We start from the raw sequence: 15,758 nt of genomic DNA, 5'->3' as shown, positions 1-15,758 counted from the left end.
AGTTTGCAGTGTGTGTCAGTTTGCAGTGTGTGTATGTTTGCAGTGTGTGTCAGTTTGCAGTGTGTGTATGTTTGCAGTGTGTGTCAGTTTGCAGTGTGTGTCAGTTTGCAGTGTGTGTCAGTTGCAGTATGTATATGTTTGCAGTGTGTGTCAGTCTGCAGTGTGTGTCAGTCTGCTGTGTGCATCAGTCTGCAGTGTGTCAGTTTGCAGTGTGTCAGTTTGAAGTGTGTGTCAGTCTGCAGTGTGTGTCAGTCTGCAGTGTGTCAGTTTGCAGTGTGTATCAGTTTGCAGTGTGTGTCAGTCTGCAGTGTGTGTCAGTTTGCAGTGTGTCAGTTTGCAGTGTGTCAGTCTGCAGTGTGTGTCAGTCTGCTGTGTGCATCAGTCTGCAGTGTGTCAGTTTGCAGTGTGTCAGTTTGCAGTGTGTGTCAGTCTGCAGTATGTGTCAGTCTGCAGTGTGTCAGTTTGCAGTGTGTATCAGTTTGCAGTGTGTGTCAGTCTGCAGTGTGTGTCAGTTTGCAGTGTGTCAGTTTGCAGTGTGTCAGTCTGCAGTGTGTGTCAGTCTGCAGTGTGTCAGTTTGCAGTGTGTGTCAGTTTGCAGCGTGTGTCAGTCTGCAGTGTGTGTCAGTTTGCAGTGTGTGTCAGTCTACAGTGTGTGTCAGTTTGCAGTGTGTGTCAGTTTGCAGTGTGTGTCAGTCTGCAGTGTGTGTCAGTCTGCAGTGTGTCAGTTTGCAGTGTGTGTCCGTCTGCAGTGTGTGTCAGTCTACAGTGTGTGTCAGTCTGCAGTATGTGTCAGTCTGCAGTGTGTGTCAGTCTGCAGTGTGTGTCAGTCTGCAGTGTGTCAGTTTGCAGTGTGTGTCAGTTTGCAGTGTGTGTCAGATGGCAGTGTGTGTCAGTTTGCAGTGTGTGTCAGATGGCAGTGTGTGTCAGTCTGCAGTGTGTGTCAATTTGCAGTGTGTGTCAGTCTGCAGTGTGTGTCAGTCTGCTGTGTGCATCAGTCTGCAGTGTGTCAGTTTGCAGTGTGTGTCAGTTTGCAGTGTGTGTCAGTTTGCAGTGTGTGTCAGTTTGCAGTGTGTGTATGTTTGCAGTGTGTGTCAGTTTGCAGTGTGTGTCAGTCTGCAGTGTGTGTCAGTTTGCAGTGTGTGTCAGTTTGCAGTGTGTGTCAGTTTGCAGTGTGTGTATGTTTGCAGTGTGTGTCAGTTTACAGTGTGTGTATGTTTGCAGTGTGTGTCAGTTTGCAGTGTGTGTCAGTTTGCAGTGTGTGTCAGTTTGCAGTATGTATATGTTTGCAGTGTGTGTCAGTCTGCAGTGTGTGTCAGTCTGCTGTGTGCATCAGTCTGCAGTGTGTCAGTTTGCAGTGTGTCAGTTTGCAGTGTGTGTCAGTCTGCAGTGTGTGTCAGTCTGCAGTGTGTCAGTTTGCAGTGTGTATCAGTTTGCAGTGTGTGTCAGTCTGCAGTGTGTGTCAGTTTGCAGTGTGTCAGTTTGCAGTGTGTCAGTCTGCAGTGTGTCAGTTTGCAGTATGTGTCAGTCTGCAGTGTGTGTCAGTCTGCAGTGTGTGTCAGTCTGCAGTGTGTGTCAGTTTGCAGTGTGTCAGTTTGCAGTGTGTCAGTCTGCAGTGTGTCAGTTTGCAGTGTGTGTCCGTCTGCAGTGTGTGTCAGTCTACAGTGTGTGTCAGTCTGCAGTATGTGTCAGTCTGCAGTGTGTGTCAGTCTGCAGTGTGTGTCAGTCTGCAGTGTGTCAGTTTGCAGTGTGTGTCAGTTTGCAGTGTGTGTCAGTTTGCAGTGTGTGTCAGTCTGCAGTGTGTGTCAGTCTACAGTGTGTGTCAGTCTGCAGTATGTGTCAGTCTGCAGTGTGTGTCAGTCTGCAGTGTGTGTCAGTCTGCAGTGTGTCAGTTTGCAGTGTGTGTCAGTTTGCAGTGTGTGTCAGTTTGAAGTGTGTCAGTTTGCAGTGTGTGTCAGTTTGCAGTGTGTGTCAGTTTGCAGTGTGTGTCAGTCTACAGTGTGTGTCAGTCTGCAGTGTGTGTCAGTTTGCAGTGTGTGTCAGTCTGCAGTGTGTGTCAGTCTGCAGTGTGTTTCAGTCTACAGAGTGTGTCAGTCTGCAGTGTGTATCAGTCTGCAGTGTGCACCATGTTTGTGTGTGGTGTACAACATTTACCTGTTCTGCTGGCTCTAACCCACTAGCCGCTGACTTGTTGCAACACTGTAGTAGCTAACCCTCTGTGACGTGGATCCCGTCTCACTAAAGCTCTATAACCCTGCACTCACACCCCCAGCCCCTCACCTCTGACCCCTTTAACACTGTGACATCCCAGCAGGGCATTCCGGGGCATTGCTGAGAGAAAGAGGAGGAAAAGGGAACAAGAGGCAACCGCTCCAGTAACCGAGACTGAGAGGTATGGTCCATGTCTGACCTGACTGTCCTGCACCTGTATGTAGTGCTGTAGTGTTGTCCCCCCCCACGCCCCAACAACCCCTGCACTGAGACACAGACATACATAAACAGAGAGTCTACAGTGTGTGTCAGTCTACAGTGTGTGTCAGCACACACACACACACACACACACACACACACACACACACACACACACACACACACACACACACACACACACACACACACACACACACACACACACACACACACAAACACACACACACACACACACACACACACACACACACACACACACACACACACACACACACACACACACACACACACACACACACACACACACACAGCCCGTCAGACCAACTCTAATGACCAACCTTGTCTCAATAGCCTCTCACTGTTCTAAGGATCTTTATGATACAACAATTTGTGAAAACTCCTGACTGAAATAGCTCGATGTAAAACGTGAAATGGAGTTCTGATTGCATTCTCAACAGTACAATGACGGGCATGTGAGCTCAGAGACATGAAAATCATAAAATCATATAACTTTGAACTTTTTTAGATTATGGAATTTTCACAGTCCCTTCAAATTACACATTTTCGAAGCGTTCCAAAGGAGCATGCTGACAGGCGGCCATGTTAAAGTCTACCCCGAACAAAATATTATTGGAGATCATTTTCTGATGTAGGTTTTGAAAAGTCAGGGAAACCTTTGCCTGTCACCAAAAAGGGCCAGACAATTGACTCCAGAAGTCAATAGTAATTTGGTGTGAGTGAGTGTCTGGTTTGCTGTGATTGCTGTCTGGACATGGATGGGCTGGTGAAAAAAGGAGGAAGGCTATTGTAGCACAGTGTCAGTCTCACTAACTCCAAACCAGCTCCTGGTCCCATCTACAGCGGTACAGCTGTCTCAAATGGCACCATATTCACTATGTAGTGTGCTACTTTTGATCAGGACCCATAAGTCTTTGGTCAAATGTAGCCATTTGCTAAATTGTTCTACTTTTCAGTCCGCAGTCCCGTTGGCTGTGCAACAATAGGAGATGAATCAACGTTTGCCATTTTTCATGGTGCAGGTGTTGGTGTGACCGTCTTAAACATTGAGCTGCTGCAGTGCACACTGACGTGTGACTGTGTTCATCCAGACTGGAGTGTAGCTCACTTTTCTCCTGGATAATGTTGTTTGGCTGTGACTGTAGGCATCAATGTGTCACAGTGTAGCTCTGTCTTTACAGCATGAAGGGTACAGTGTATTGTCAGTGTATTCAGTGCCCCAGGGTTCTCATGTGTATGAGATGGGTTCTTGATTGTATTGATTTGGTAAGATGTATTATATTTAGATGAAAGGAAAACATATGGATGGGTGGCGATAGGACGAAGAAGAGTAACACACACACACGCATGCACACCGGAACCTTCCTCATTAATCTATAGGTCTAAAGGATAATATCAGTCAGCACCAACACACATGATCTGCTCTTTATTGCTCACAGAGAACTCTCTCTCTCTCTCTCTCTCTCTCTCTCTCTCTCTCTCTCTCTCTCTCTCTCTCTCTCTCTCTCTCTCTCTCTCTCTCTCTCTCTCTCTCTCTCTCTCTCTCTCTCTCTCTCCCTCTCTCTCTCTCTCTCTCTCTCTCTCTCTCTCTCCCTCCCTCCTCTCTCCCTCCTCTCTCTCTCTCTCTCTCTCTCTCTCTCTCTCTCTCTCTCTCTCTCTCTCTCTCTCTCTCTCTCTCTCTCTCTCTCTCTCTCTCTCTCTCTCTCTCTCTCTCTCTCTCTCCCTCTCTCTCTCTCTCTCTCTCTCTCTCTCTCTCTCTCTCTCTCTCTCTCTCTCTCTCTCTCTCTCTCTCTCTCTCTCTCTCTCCCTCTCTCTCTCTCTCTCTCTCTCTCTCTCTCTCCTCTCTCTCTCTCTCTCTCTCTCTCTCTCTCTCTCTCTCTCTCTCTCTCTCTCTCTCCTCTCCCTCCCTCTCTCTCTCTCTCTCTCTCTCTCTCTCTCCCTCTCTCTCTCTCTCTCTCTCTCTCTCTCTCTCCTCTCCCTCCCTCCCTCTCTCTCTCTCTCTCTCTCTCTCTCTCCCTCCCTCTCTCTCTCTCTCTCTCTCTCTCTCTCTCTCTCTCTCTCTCTCCTCTCTCTCTCTCTCTCTCTCTCTCTCTCTCTCTCTCTCTCTGAGTCATTTGGGAGTCATTCCAGGCAGAACAGCAGAACATCGTGCCATCGCAGGCATCCAGTTGATTTGTGTAAGAGACCTTGACAATATTTCATTTGAAACCCAGCTGTCTAGAAAACACAAATTACCTTTGGCTTGTTAATGCAAGCTGTTGGGCAACAGTCTCAGTAAAATAGTTTGGGAAATGAATAACCATTATAAATTGGACACAGAATGCACAGCATGAGGTATGCTTTTTCCAACATGGTTAGCTAATTAGGATATTCACACTGGGTCATTCTTACGGTGGCATTTGGGCATGACATTTTGGAAGAAATTTACTTTATTTTTCTCTATTTTTATTTGGGTACATTTTTGGGTACATCTCTCATTCTAAATCAATTTATAGTGAACAAAAAATATAAACGCAACATGCAAAAATGTCTAAGATTTTACTGAGTTACAGTTTAAATAAGGAAATCAGTCAATTGAAATAAATTCACTAGGCCTTAATCTATGGATTTACATGACTATACAGATATGCATATGTTGGTCACAGATAAGAAAGTTAGTATCTGGTGTGACCATCTAAATCGCAGTTGATCAGGCTGTTGATTGTGGCCTGTGGAATGTTGTTCCACTCCTCTTCAATGGCTGTGGGAAGTTGCTGGATATTAGCGGGAATTGGAGTATGGAGAGTATGCAGGCCATGGAAAAACTGGAACATTTTCAGCTTCCAGGAATTGTGTAGCGATCCTTGCGACATGGGACCGTGCATTATCATGCTAAAATATGAGGTGATGGAGGCAGATGAATGGCATGACAATGGGCCTCAAGATCTCATCAAATTTCCATTGATAAAGTGCAATTGTGTTCCTTTTCCATAGCTTATGCCTGCCCATACCATAACCCCACCACCACTCTGTTCACAATGTTGACATCAGCAAACCGCTCTCCCTCACAACGCCATACACGCTGTCTGCCACCTGCCCGGGAAGGTTGAAACCGGGATTCATCCGTGAAGAGCACACTTCTCCAGTGTTCCAATGGCAATCGATGGTGAGCTTTTTCCCACTTAAGTTGGTTCAAGACCCTGGTGAGGATGACGAGCACACGATGAGCTTCCCTGAGACAGTTTCTGACAGTTTGTGCAGAAATCCTTTGGTTGTGCAAACCCAGAATGTCATCAGCTGTCCGGTTGGCTGGTCTCAGACGATCATGCAGGTGAAGAAGCTGGATGTGGAGGTCCTGGGCTGGTGTGGTTACACTTGGTCTGCGGTTGTGAGTCTGTTTGGACCTACTGCCAAATTCTGAAAAACGACACGGCTTATGGTAGAGAAATTAACATCAAATTCTCTGGCAATAGCTCTGGTGGACATTCCTGCACTCAGCATGCCAATTGCACACTCTCTCAAAACTACATGAGACATCTGTTGCATTGTGTTGTGTGACAAAACTGCAAATTTTAGAGTGGCCTTTTATTGTCCCGAGCACATGGTGCACCTGTGTAATGATCATGCTCTTTAATCATCTTCTTCATATGGCACACCTGTCAGTGGATGGATTATCTTGGAAAAGGAGAAATGCTCACTAACAGGGATATAAACAAATGTGTGCACACAAGGAGAGAGTTAAGCTTTTCGTGCATAATTTATTATTTCTGTGATCTTTTATTTCAGCTCATGAAACATGGGACCAACACTTTATTTATATTTTGTTCAGTGTATATGATAGCTTAATGACTTTAAATATTGCACATGTACCATTTTGATAACATTGTGCCAGCAGTAGGAGTAGTAACCTAAAGTACACCTCAGATAAAAATGACAGGCCTGATGGAAACAGAAAATGTTCCTGTGAACTTTCCAAATGTCAACAAAACATAATACTCTTGACATGGTGGGATCTTTTTGTGTCTGTAAATGTAATTATGTGAGAAATGTCATTGGAAACACTTTTTTTGCGCAAATATTGACATAATATCCCTCATATCGAACTAAATGTAGAGTCACACGATGACATGTTGTGCCTCCCACTACGACTCGTCTAGAAAACATGCAGTTTATTAGGCTACAGATTAAATAAATAATTATGAATTTATCAGGGTGGTGAAAAGCACAAGGTGATGAGGTTGATGCTCCTTTCCAATAAATATTGAGGGTCTTATTCTGGTGACTTGATCATCAATGCGTGGTTGCCGTTTGACAACTAAAAATAATCTTGCTCTTTTGTCTATAACAATCTCATCATTGAGGCTATATGTGTGCTCTAGTCAACAGCATGCATATACAGTACTTGCATCTGTGTGCTGTTGGCTAGAGCGCACATGCCAATACCAGAGTGGGAACACTCGCTATATAAAGCAAACCCTTTTTGTGAGAAAACCATCAGTAGAATTGAAAATGCGATGGAACCCCATTTAACTTGTATTTTTTATTCGATACAGGTGAATATAACTGCAAAATGTATTTTTATGTGCACTACATATTTACGCACAGACTTTTTTCTGCAACAAGTCAATTTGATGTAAACTATTCTCTGGTGGGGAAATGCACGTATTGTTTTTATGCAGATTTATGAATATTCACATGGAACTGTCGCCAATTGGATGGAAACCTAGCTACTGATGGTATCACCAAAGATACATTTTTGTTACATTTTCTAAAATGGAGGCTTCAAATGCTAAAATCTAAGGTCATCAATCCTTTCATTTTGACACTTTGGATTTAAACACACCAGTGGAGGCTGCTGAGGGGAGGACGGCTCATAATAATGTCTAGTCAATGGAATGGTATCAAGCAGATCAGACACGTGGTTTCCATGTGGTTGATACCATTCCATTGACTCCATTCCAGACAATATTTTGAGCTATCCTCCCCTCAGCAGCCTCCACTGAGACACACCAAATTAGCAATGGAATCCTCAAATTTGTGACATAGAGTGTGATTAAGTAAATAACAGTTTGATACTGGAAAGAATACTCAAGGTCCTTGTATATCTTAGTAATCAGTGATTTTCAAAATGGTCACACCACTGACATAAAACTGAGGGATACACATACTAGTAAAAAAAGGTATTTTAATAGCCCTCTTTTTTTTATTGATCTACAAAATATATTACGTACTTTGTTGACTTTCTAGCATTCAAAATAATAAATGCACTATATATACAAAGTATGTGGACACCCTGTAAAATTAGCGGGTGTCCACATACTTTTGGTAATGTAGTGTAGATATCTAAAATACCCAACATCACTACACCTCTGCAAGTCAAGGCACAGCATTTATCACTGCAATTCAAGAATGACCCCACTACTACAGTAGAGAGGTTCAGTAATGCATGCTGGAAAACACGTGGTAACATAACTTTGAGATCGTCCACTTAAACAGGGACATGCGACAACGGCCCTAAAAGTGTCTCACAGAGGCATGAATGCACAGTAGCACCATGAGTCAGACAAACCTTCATGAATTATGATAAACACTGTCTTAGGCTTGTTTCAATTCTTCCACTGTGTTCCACTTCGGGCTGTTTCTTTCCTCTGTTTCCCCTTATCCTTTTCCCTCTCTACTTCCTGTCTTTCCCTCTTTTAATCCTTTAAGGCATGCAGTGTTTGTGGGTAAACTGAAGACAATAACTTGCACGTGCGCACACACACACACAAGCATACATAATGACTCTGTTTGATCCACAACATGAATCGTAACCATGGATGCGTGATGCCAGACACCCAGCTTTGTAGAGCGAGAGACAAGGGAATAAGGGATGAGGTGGGTGGAAAAGAGGAGTAATGAGGGATAAGAGGGAGGGCAGTATTAAACTTCTAAGTCAAAGTCTAATTTTAACATCTAAGTCAGAGAGAGAGGGATAGAAAGAGGGGAGGTTTAGCATACATGAGTTGTACATGAGCACCTTATTAAGCCATATCATCGAATGTGTTTTAGGAAAAGGGCCTTTGTTAATTGCCTCTCAAATAAAGAGATACAACGTTTGTTTTTCTCATAGTTATGAGGAGGCAATGTACAAGGCTCAGGTAACAAGGTTATCTCTATTCATTACTAATTCTTCTCCACAGTGTCCTACATTGAGAACACTTTCTGTATGACTAACTTGACATGTTTATTATTTTTTTCAAGAGCTTGTCAGTGGATGACGGCAGAATCACAGACAGAAACATGTTTCACAAGCTTGGATAGTTTTCTCACAGTTCCACATTTACATCATTTAGCAGACTTTCCACAATGTTTTAGATATTTTTTTTCTGAGGAGCTTATGGATGAGTCAGACCGACCAAACTTTGTGAAAGAGTTCATCTCTTTTGATGCAGTTGAATCAAGTCATGAGAGAGTTTGAACTGAATCAGATATGACTGAATAGCTTCAAACACTTGATCCTGCAGTCCATGGCCAAGCATTGATTGAAAAGCTGTTTCACTTTCCTGTCCAGATAAGTTACTAAACTGTTCCTCTTCTTCTGCCTTTCACCCTCTGTGTCTGTGGCTTTCACTGTATACTGAAACCCTCTCCCATCCTTCTCTCTTTTCCGTCTCTTCCCTCCCCTTTCCTCTCCTCTTTTCTTTTCTACAACAGAAACTTCCGGAAGCACCTGAGAATGGTGGGCAGCCGCAGAATGAAGGCTCAGAGTGAGTTTCCCAGTGAGTGTGGCGTCGTAGCTTATTATTATGTGGACTTCATTAGTGTGCTTGTGCTAAATGCATGTAGCCTATACAGTACATGTGCTGGATAGAATGGACAGTATGGTAGGTTAAAGGTACATGTATGCATTTAGAAATAAGTTTGGCTCCATATTATCTAGTTGAAAGTGGTCTGGTGCAGGGGGCGTGGTGGAGCTTTAGTAGTGAAGTCTCCTAAACACATTGGATTCCACCTCACCCACCACTTTCCAACAAATTCTCCCCTCGAAATTCGGTGCCCTCTAAATTTAAAGAGGAATGGAAACACTTTAGGAAGTAAATCTAGTTTCCATTACCATTTAAAGCTGTCTGGGAAATAATTAAATATGTGAGGAGATCAGAACTCTCGCTCTCCTCAAAGTGGTCCAAGAGTCAAGATAATTAACTGTATGGCATAAAAGCTTCCAAGTTGTGGTTTTACAGTAGGATGTCTTGTTAGAAGAAGCTGGTAGAGGAATGGATTATATTAGCAGGGGTTTTACAGTAGGATGTCTTGTTAGAAGTAGCTGGTAGAGGAATGGATTATATTAGCAGGGGTTTTACAGTAGGATGTCTTGTTAGAAGAAGCTGGTAGAGGAATGGAGGGGTTTTAAAGGATGTCTTGTTAGCAGAAGCTGGTAGAAATGGATTATATTAGGGGTTTTTAGGATGTCTTGTTAGCTTAGAGGAATGTATTATATAGAACAGTAGGATGTCTTGTTAGAAGAAGCTGGTAGAAATGTATTATATTAGCAGGGGTTTACAAGGAGTCTTGTTAGCAGAAGCAATGGATTATATTAGCAGGGTTTTACAGTAGGATGTCTTGTTAGAAGAAGCTGGTAGAAAATGTATTATATTAGCAGGGGTTTTACAGTAGGATGTCTTGTTAGCAGAAGCTGGTAGAGGAATGGATTATATTAGCAGGGGTTTTACAGTAGGATGTCTTGTTAGAAGAAGCTGGTAGAGGAATGGATTATATTAGCAGGGGTTTTACAGTAGGATGTCTTGTTAGAAGAAGCTGGTAGAGGAATGGATTATATTAGCAGGGGTTTTACAGTAGGATGTCTTGTTAGAAGAAGCTGGTAGAGGAATGGATTATATTGTCAGGGGTTTTACAGTAGGATGTCTTGTTAGAAGAAGCTGGTAGAGGAATGGATTATATTAGCAGGGGTTTTACAGTAGGATGTCTTGTTAGAAGAAGCTGGTAGAGGAATGGATTATATTAGCAGGGGTTTTACAGTAGGATGTCTTGTTAGAAGAACCTGGTAGAGGAATGGATTATATTAGCAGGGGTTTTACAGTAGGATGTTTTGTTAGAAGAACCTGGTAGAGGAATGGATTATATTAGCAGGGGTTTTACAGTAGGATGTTTTGTTAGAAGAACCTGGTAGAGGAATGGATTATATTAGCAGGGGTTTTACAGTAGGATGTCTTGTTAGAAGAAGCTGGTAGAGGAATGGATTATATTAGCAGGGGTTTTACAGTAGGATGTCTTGTTAGAAGAACCTGGTAGAGGAATGGATTATATTAGCAGGGGTTTTACAGTAGGATGTCTTGTTAGAAGAAGCTGGTAGAGGAATGGATTATATTGTCAGGGGTTTTACAGTAGGATGTCTTGTTAGAAGAAGCTGGTAGAGGAATGGATTATATTAGCAGGGGTTTTACAGTAGGATGTCTTGTTAGAAGAAGCTGGTAGAGGAATGGATTTTATTAGCAGGGGTTTTACAGTAGGATGTCTTGTTAGAAGAACCTGGTAGAGGAATGGATTATATTAGCAGGGGTTTTACAGTAGGATGTCTTGTTAGAAGAAACTGTTGGGAAAATGTATTATATTAGCAGGGGTTTTACAGTAGGATGTCTTGTTAGAAGAAGCTGGTAGAGGAATGGATTATATTAGCAGGGGTTTTACAGTAGGATGTCTTGTTAGAAGAAGCTGGTAGAGGAATGGATTATATTGTCAGGGGTTTTACAGTAGGATGTCTTGTTAGAAGAAGCTAGTAGAGGAATGGATTATATTAGCAGGGGTTTTACAGTAGGATGTCTTGTTAGAAGAACCTGGTAGAGGAATGGATTATATTAGCAGTGGTTTTACAGTAGGATGTCTTGTTAGAAGAAGCTGGTAGAGGAATGGATTATATTAGCAGGGGTTTTACAGTAGGATGTCTTGTTAGAAGAAGCTGGTAGAGGAATGGATTATATTAGCAGGGGTTTTACAGTAGGATGTCTTGTTAGAAGAAGCTGGTAGAGGAATGGATTATATTAGCAGGGGTTTTACAGTAGGATGTCTTGTTAGAAGAAGCTGGTAGAGGAATGGATTATATTGTCAGGGGTTTTACAGTAGGATGTCTTGTTAGAAGAAGCTGGTAGAGGAATGGATTATATTAGCAGGGGTTTTACAGTAGGATGTCTTGTTAGAAGAAGCTGGTAGAGGAATGGATTATATTAGCAGGGGTTTTACAGTAGGATGTCTTGTTAGAAGAAGCTGGTAGAGGAATGGATTATATTGTCAGGGGTTTTACAGTAGGATGTCTTGTTAGAAGAAGCTGGTAGAGGAATGGATTATATTAGCAGGGGTTTTACAGTAGGATGTCTTTTTAGAAGAAGCTGGTAGAGGAATGGATTATATTAGCAGGGGTTTTACAGTAGGATGTCTTGTTAGAAGAAGCTGGTAGAGGAATGGATTATATTAGCAGGGGTTTTACAGTAGGATGTCTTGTTAGAAGAAGCTGGTAGAGGAATGGATTATATTAGCAGGGTTTTACAGTAGGATGTCTTGTTAGAAGAAGCTGGTAGAGGAATGGATTATATTAGCAGGGGTTTTACAGTAGGATGTCTTGTTAGAAGAAGCTGGTAGAGGAATGGATTATATTAGCAGGGGTTTTACAGTAGGATGTCTTGTTAGAAGAAGCTGGTAGAGGAATGGATTATATTAGCAGGGGTTTTACAGTAGGATGTCTTGTTAGAAGAAGCTGGTAGAGGAATGGATTATATTAGCAGGGGTTTTACAGTAGGATGTCTTGTTAGAAGAAGCTGGTAGAGGAATGGATTATATTAGCAGGGGTTTTACAGTAGGATGTCTTGTTAGAAGAAGCTGGTAGAGGAATGTATTATATTAGCAGGGGTTTTACAGTAGGATGTCTTGTTAGAAGAAGCTGGTAGAAGAATGTATTATATTAGCAGGGGTTTTACAGTAGGATGTCTTGTTAGAAGAAGCTGGTAGAGGAATGGATTATATTAGCAGGGGTTTTACAGTAGGATGTCTTGTTAGAAGAAGCTGGTAGAGGAATGGATTATATTAGCAGGGGTTTTACAGTAGGATGTCTTGTTAGAAGAAGCTGGTAGAGGAATGGATTATATTAGCAGGGGTTTTACAGTAGGATGTCTTGTTAGAAGAAGCTGGTAGAGGAATGGATTTTATTAGCAGGGGTTTTACAGTAGGATGTCTTGTTAGAAGAAGCTGGTAGAGGAATGGATTATATTAGCAGGGGTTTTACAGTAGGATGTCTTGTTAGAAGAAGCTGGTAGAGGAATGGATTTTATTAGCAGGGGTTTTACAGTAGGATGTCTTGTTAGAAGAAGCTGGTAGAGGAATGTATTATATTAGCAGGGGTTTTACAGTAGGATATTTTGTTAGAAGAAGCTGGTAGAGGAATGGATTATATTAGCAGGGGTTTTACAGTAGGATGTGTTGTTAGAAGAAGCTAGTAGAGGAATGGATTATATTAGCAGGGGTTTTACAGTAGGATGTCTTGTTAGAAGAAGCTGGTAGAGGAATGGATTATATTAGCAGGGGTTTTACAGTAGGATGTCTTGTTAGAAGAAGCCGGTAGAGGAATGGATTATATTAGCAGGGGTTTTACAGTAGGATGTCTTGTTAGAAGAAGCTGGTAGAGGAATGGATTATATTAGCAGGGGTTTTACAGTAGGATGTCTTGTTAGAAGAAGCTAGTAGAGGAATGGATTATATTAGCAGGGGTTTTACAGTAGGATGTCTTGTTAGAAGAAGCTGGTAGAGGAATGGATTATATTAGCAGGAGTTTTACAGTAGGATGTTTTGTTAGAAGAAGCTGGTAGAGGAATGTATTATATTAGCAGGGGTTTTACAGTAGGATGTCTTTTTAGAAGAAGCTAGTAGAGGAATGGATTATATTAGCAGGGGTTTTACAGTAGGATGTCTTTTTAGAAGAAGCTGGTAGAGGAATGGATTATATTAGCAGGGGTTTTACAGTAGGATATTTTGTTAGCAGAAGCTAGTAGAGGAATGGACCTCATTAGCAGGCATTAAGTGACTGGGTGGTTTGGATACGCCAGCCCCAGCTGTGAGCTGGAACACCAGATGTTCACCCACTCAGTGCCACTATATAGTTATGATGACACGGTAAGAGGAATACAACTAAACTGTTTTCAACCAAACAGGGGTGCTGATTTAAATGAAACGGCATGTGTTGTACATTTGGGAAGTGTGTTTTGGCGTCTGTGTTGAGTGGTTATGTCCCAATTATCCCTACTCCCCTTCATTCACTGATTTGAAAGTATGGTGAAAACTCCCTCTAGCCTCCACCAATGCAATGCTTTTAGATTTGAAATAGTGAACGAGTGTACACTTCAGGAGAATATGGATGTGTGTTTAGGGCTCGCGTGTGTGTGTGTGTCTGTGTGTGTGTGTGTGTGTGTGTGTGTGTGTGTGTGTGTGTGTGTGTGTGTGTGTGTGTGTGTGTGTGTGTGTGTGTGTGTGTGTGTGTGTGTGTGTGTGTGTGTGTGTGTGTGTGTGTGTGGGGTTGCTTAGGGAAAGTGTATGTGTGATCCCCCTCGTCATCCTCCACTCATTGTCATTATCCTCCACTCCTTCATCAGCATATGCTGACCGCCGAGCCAAGAGTTTCAACCGCTCCTGGAGTGACCCCATCCCCATGAAGCCTGACTCTCTCCATGGCTCTAGAGACAGTGAGTTCACACAAATACTATACACACACTCACTCATGCAAGCTGACATGCAATGACACATACGCAAACACACCTTCACTCAAGCATACTCGGCATAAGCATGTACATTATTTTTGTAACTATTATTTCCAGGCACAAACATGAAAAAGATTGTATCTACACTACATACCTGCACACACACACACACACACACACACACACACACACACACACACACACACACACACACACACACACACACACACACACACACACACACACACACACACACACACACACACACACACACACACACACACACACACACACACACACACACGTTTCCTCTCTGTGATCATTGAAAGAAGCTCTCCTCTACAGACAGTTTGACCATGACTGTATTTGTCCTCATCCTCTTCACATCAGACTGTGACGCTCTATCGTTTCTGTCCGTTCTTTACGCCCATACTGTACGTCTCTGTCATCCTATGTATATGTCCTGGGTCTGTCTGAATATGTGCTTGTATGTTTCAAGCTCTGTGATTGTCTGTTCCATGCTGTGGTTTTCTGTTCCAAGCTCTGTGGTTTTCTGTTCCAAGTTCTGTGGTTGTCTGTTCCAAGCTCTGTGGTTGTCTGTTCAAAGTATTGTCCTTCATCTTCATGTTTTGTATGTCTCTGTAACCTGTGGTCTATGTGTTTCCTTTATTGATGTTGATGTCTAGGGAAGGGATGTGTTCTGTTTCCTTTATTGATGTTGATGTCTAGGGAAGGGATGTGTTCTGTTTCCTTTATTGATGTTGATGTCTAGGGAAGGGATGTGTTCTGTTTCCTTTATTGATGTTGATGTCTAGGGAAGGGTTAATGTTCTCTGTTTCCTTTATTGATGTTGATGTCTAGGGAAGGGATGTGTTCTGTTTCCTTTATTGATGTTGATGTCTAGGGAAGGGTTAATGTTCTCTGTTCCCTTTATTGATGTTGATGTCTAGGGAAGGGATGTGTTCTGTTTCCTTTATTGATGTTGATGTTTAGGGAAGGGTTAATGTTCTCTGTTTCCTTTATTGATGTTGATGTCTAGGGAAGGGTTAATGTTCTCTGTTCCCTTTATTGATGTTGATGTCTAGGGAAGGGATGTGTTCTGTTTCCTTTATTGATGTTGATGTCTAGGGAAGGGTTAATGTTCTCTGTTCCCTTTATTGATGTTGATGTCTAGGGAAGGGATGTGTTCTGTTTCCTTTATTGATGTTGATGTTTAGGGAAGGGATCATGTGTTCTGTTTCCTTTATTGATGTTGATGTCTAGGGAAGGGATAATGTGTTATGTTTCCTTTATTGATGTTGATGTTTAGGGAAGGGTTAATGTTCTGTTTCCTTTATTGATGTTGATGTCTAGGGAAGGGATCATGTGTTCTGTTTCCTTTATTGATGTTGATGTCTAGGGAAGGGATGTGTTCTGTTTCCTTTATTGATGTTGATGTCTAGGGAAGGGATCATGTGTTCTGTTTCCTTTATTGATGTTGATGTCTAGGGAAGGGTTAATGTTCTCTGTTTCCTTTATTGATGTTGATGTCTAGGGAAGGGATGTGTTCTGTTTCCTTTATTGATGTTGATGTCTAGGGAAGGGATGTGTTCTGTT

General features: G+C 42.3%; 1 protein-coding gene across 1 annotated transcript in view; it reads left to right on the top strand.

Moving 5' to 3' along the window:
• LOC118371208 (NMDA receptor synaptonuclear signaling and neuronal migration factor-like) overlaps positions 1–15,758 on the top strand; it is a 76,345-nt gene that overhangs the window by 37,411 nt on the left and 23,176 nt on the right. The window contains exons 7-8 of the mRNA XM_052479085.1: positions 9,121–9,173; positions 14,058–14,147. Of these exons, the coding sequence (XP_052335045.1) occupies positions 9,121–9,173; positions 14,058–14,147 (143 nt within the window). The remainder of the gene's footprint in view (positions 1–9,120; positions 9,174–14,057; positions 14,148–15,758) is intronic.

The sequence above is a fragment of the Oncorhynchus keta genome, chromosome 25 (assembly GCF_023373465.1).
Source record: "Oncorhynchus keta strain PuntledgeMale-10-30-2019 chromosome 25, Oket_V2, whole genome shotgun sequence".
NCBI lineage: Eukaryota > Metazoa > Chordata > Actinopteri > Salmoniformes > Salmonidae > Oncorhynchus > Oncorhynchus keta.
This window is presented reverse-complemented; position numbering and strand designations above follow the sequence as displayed.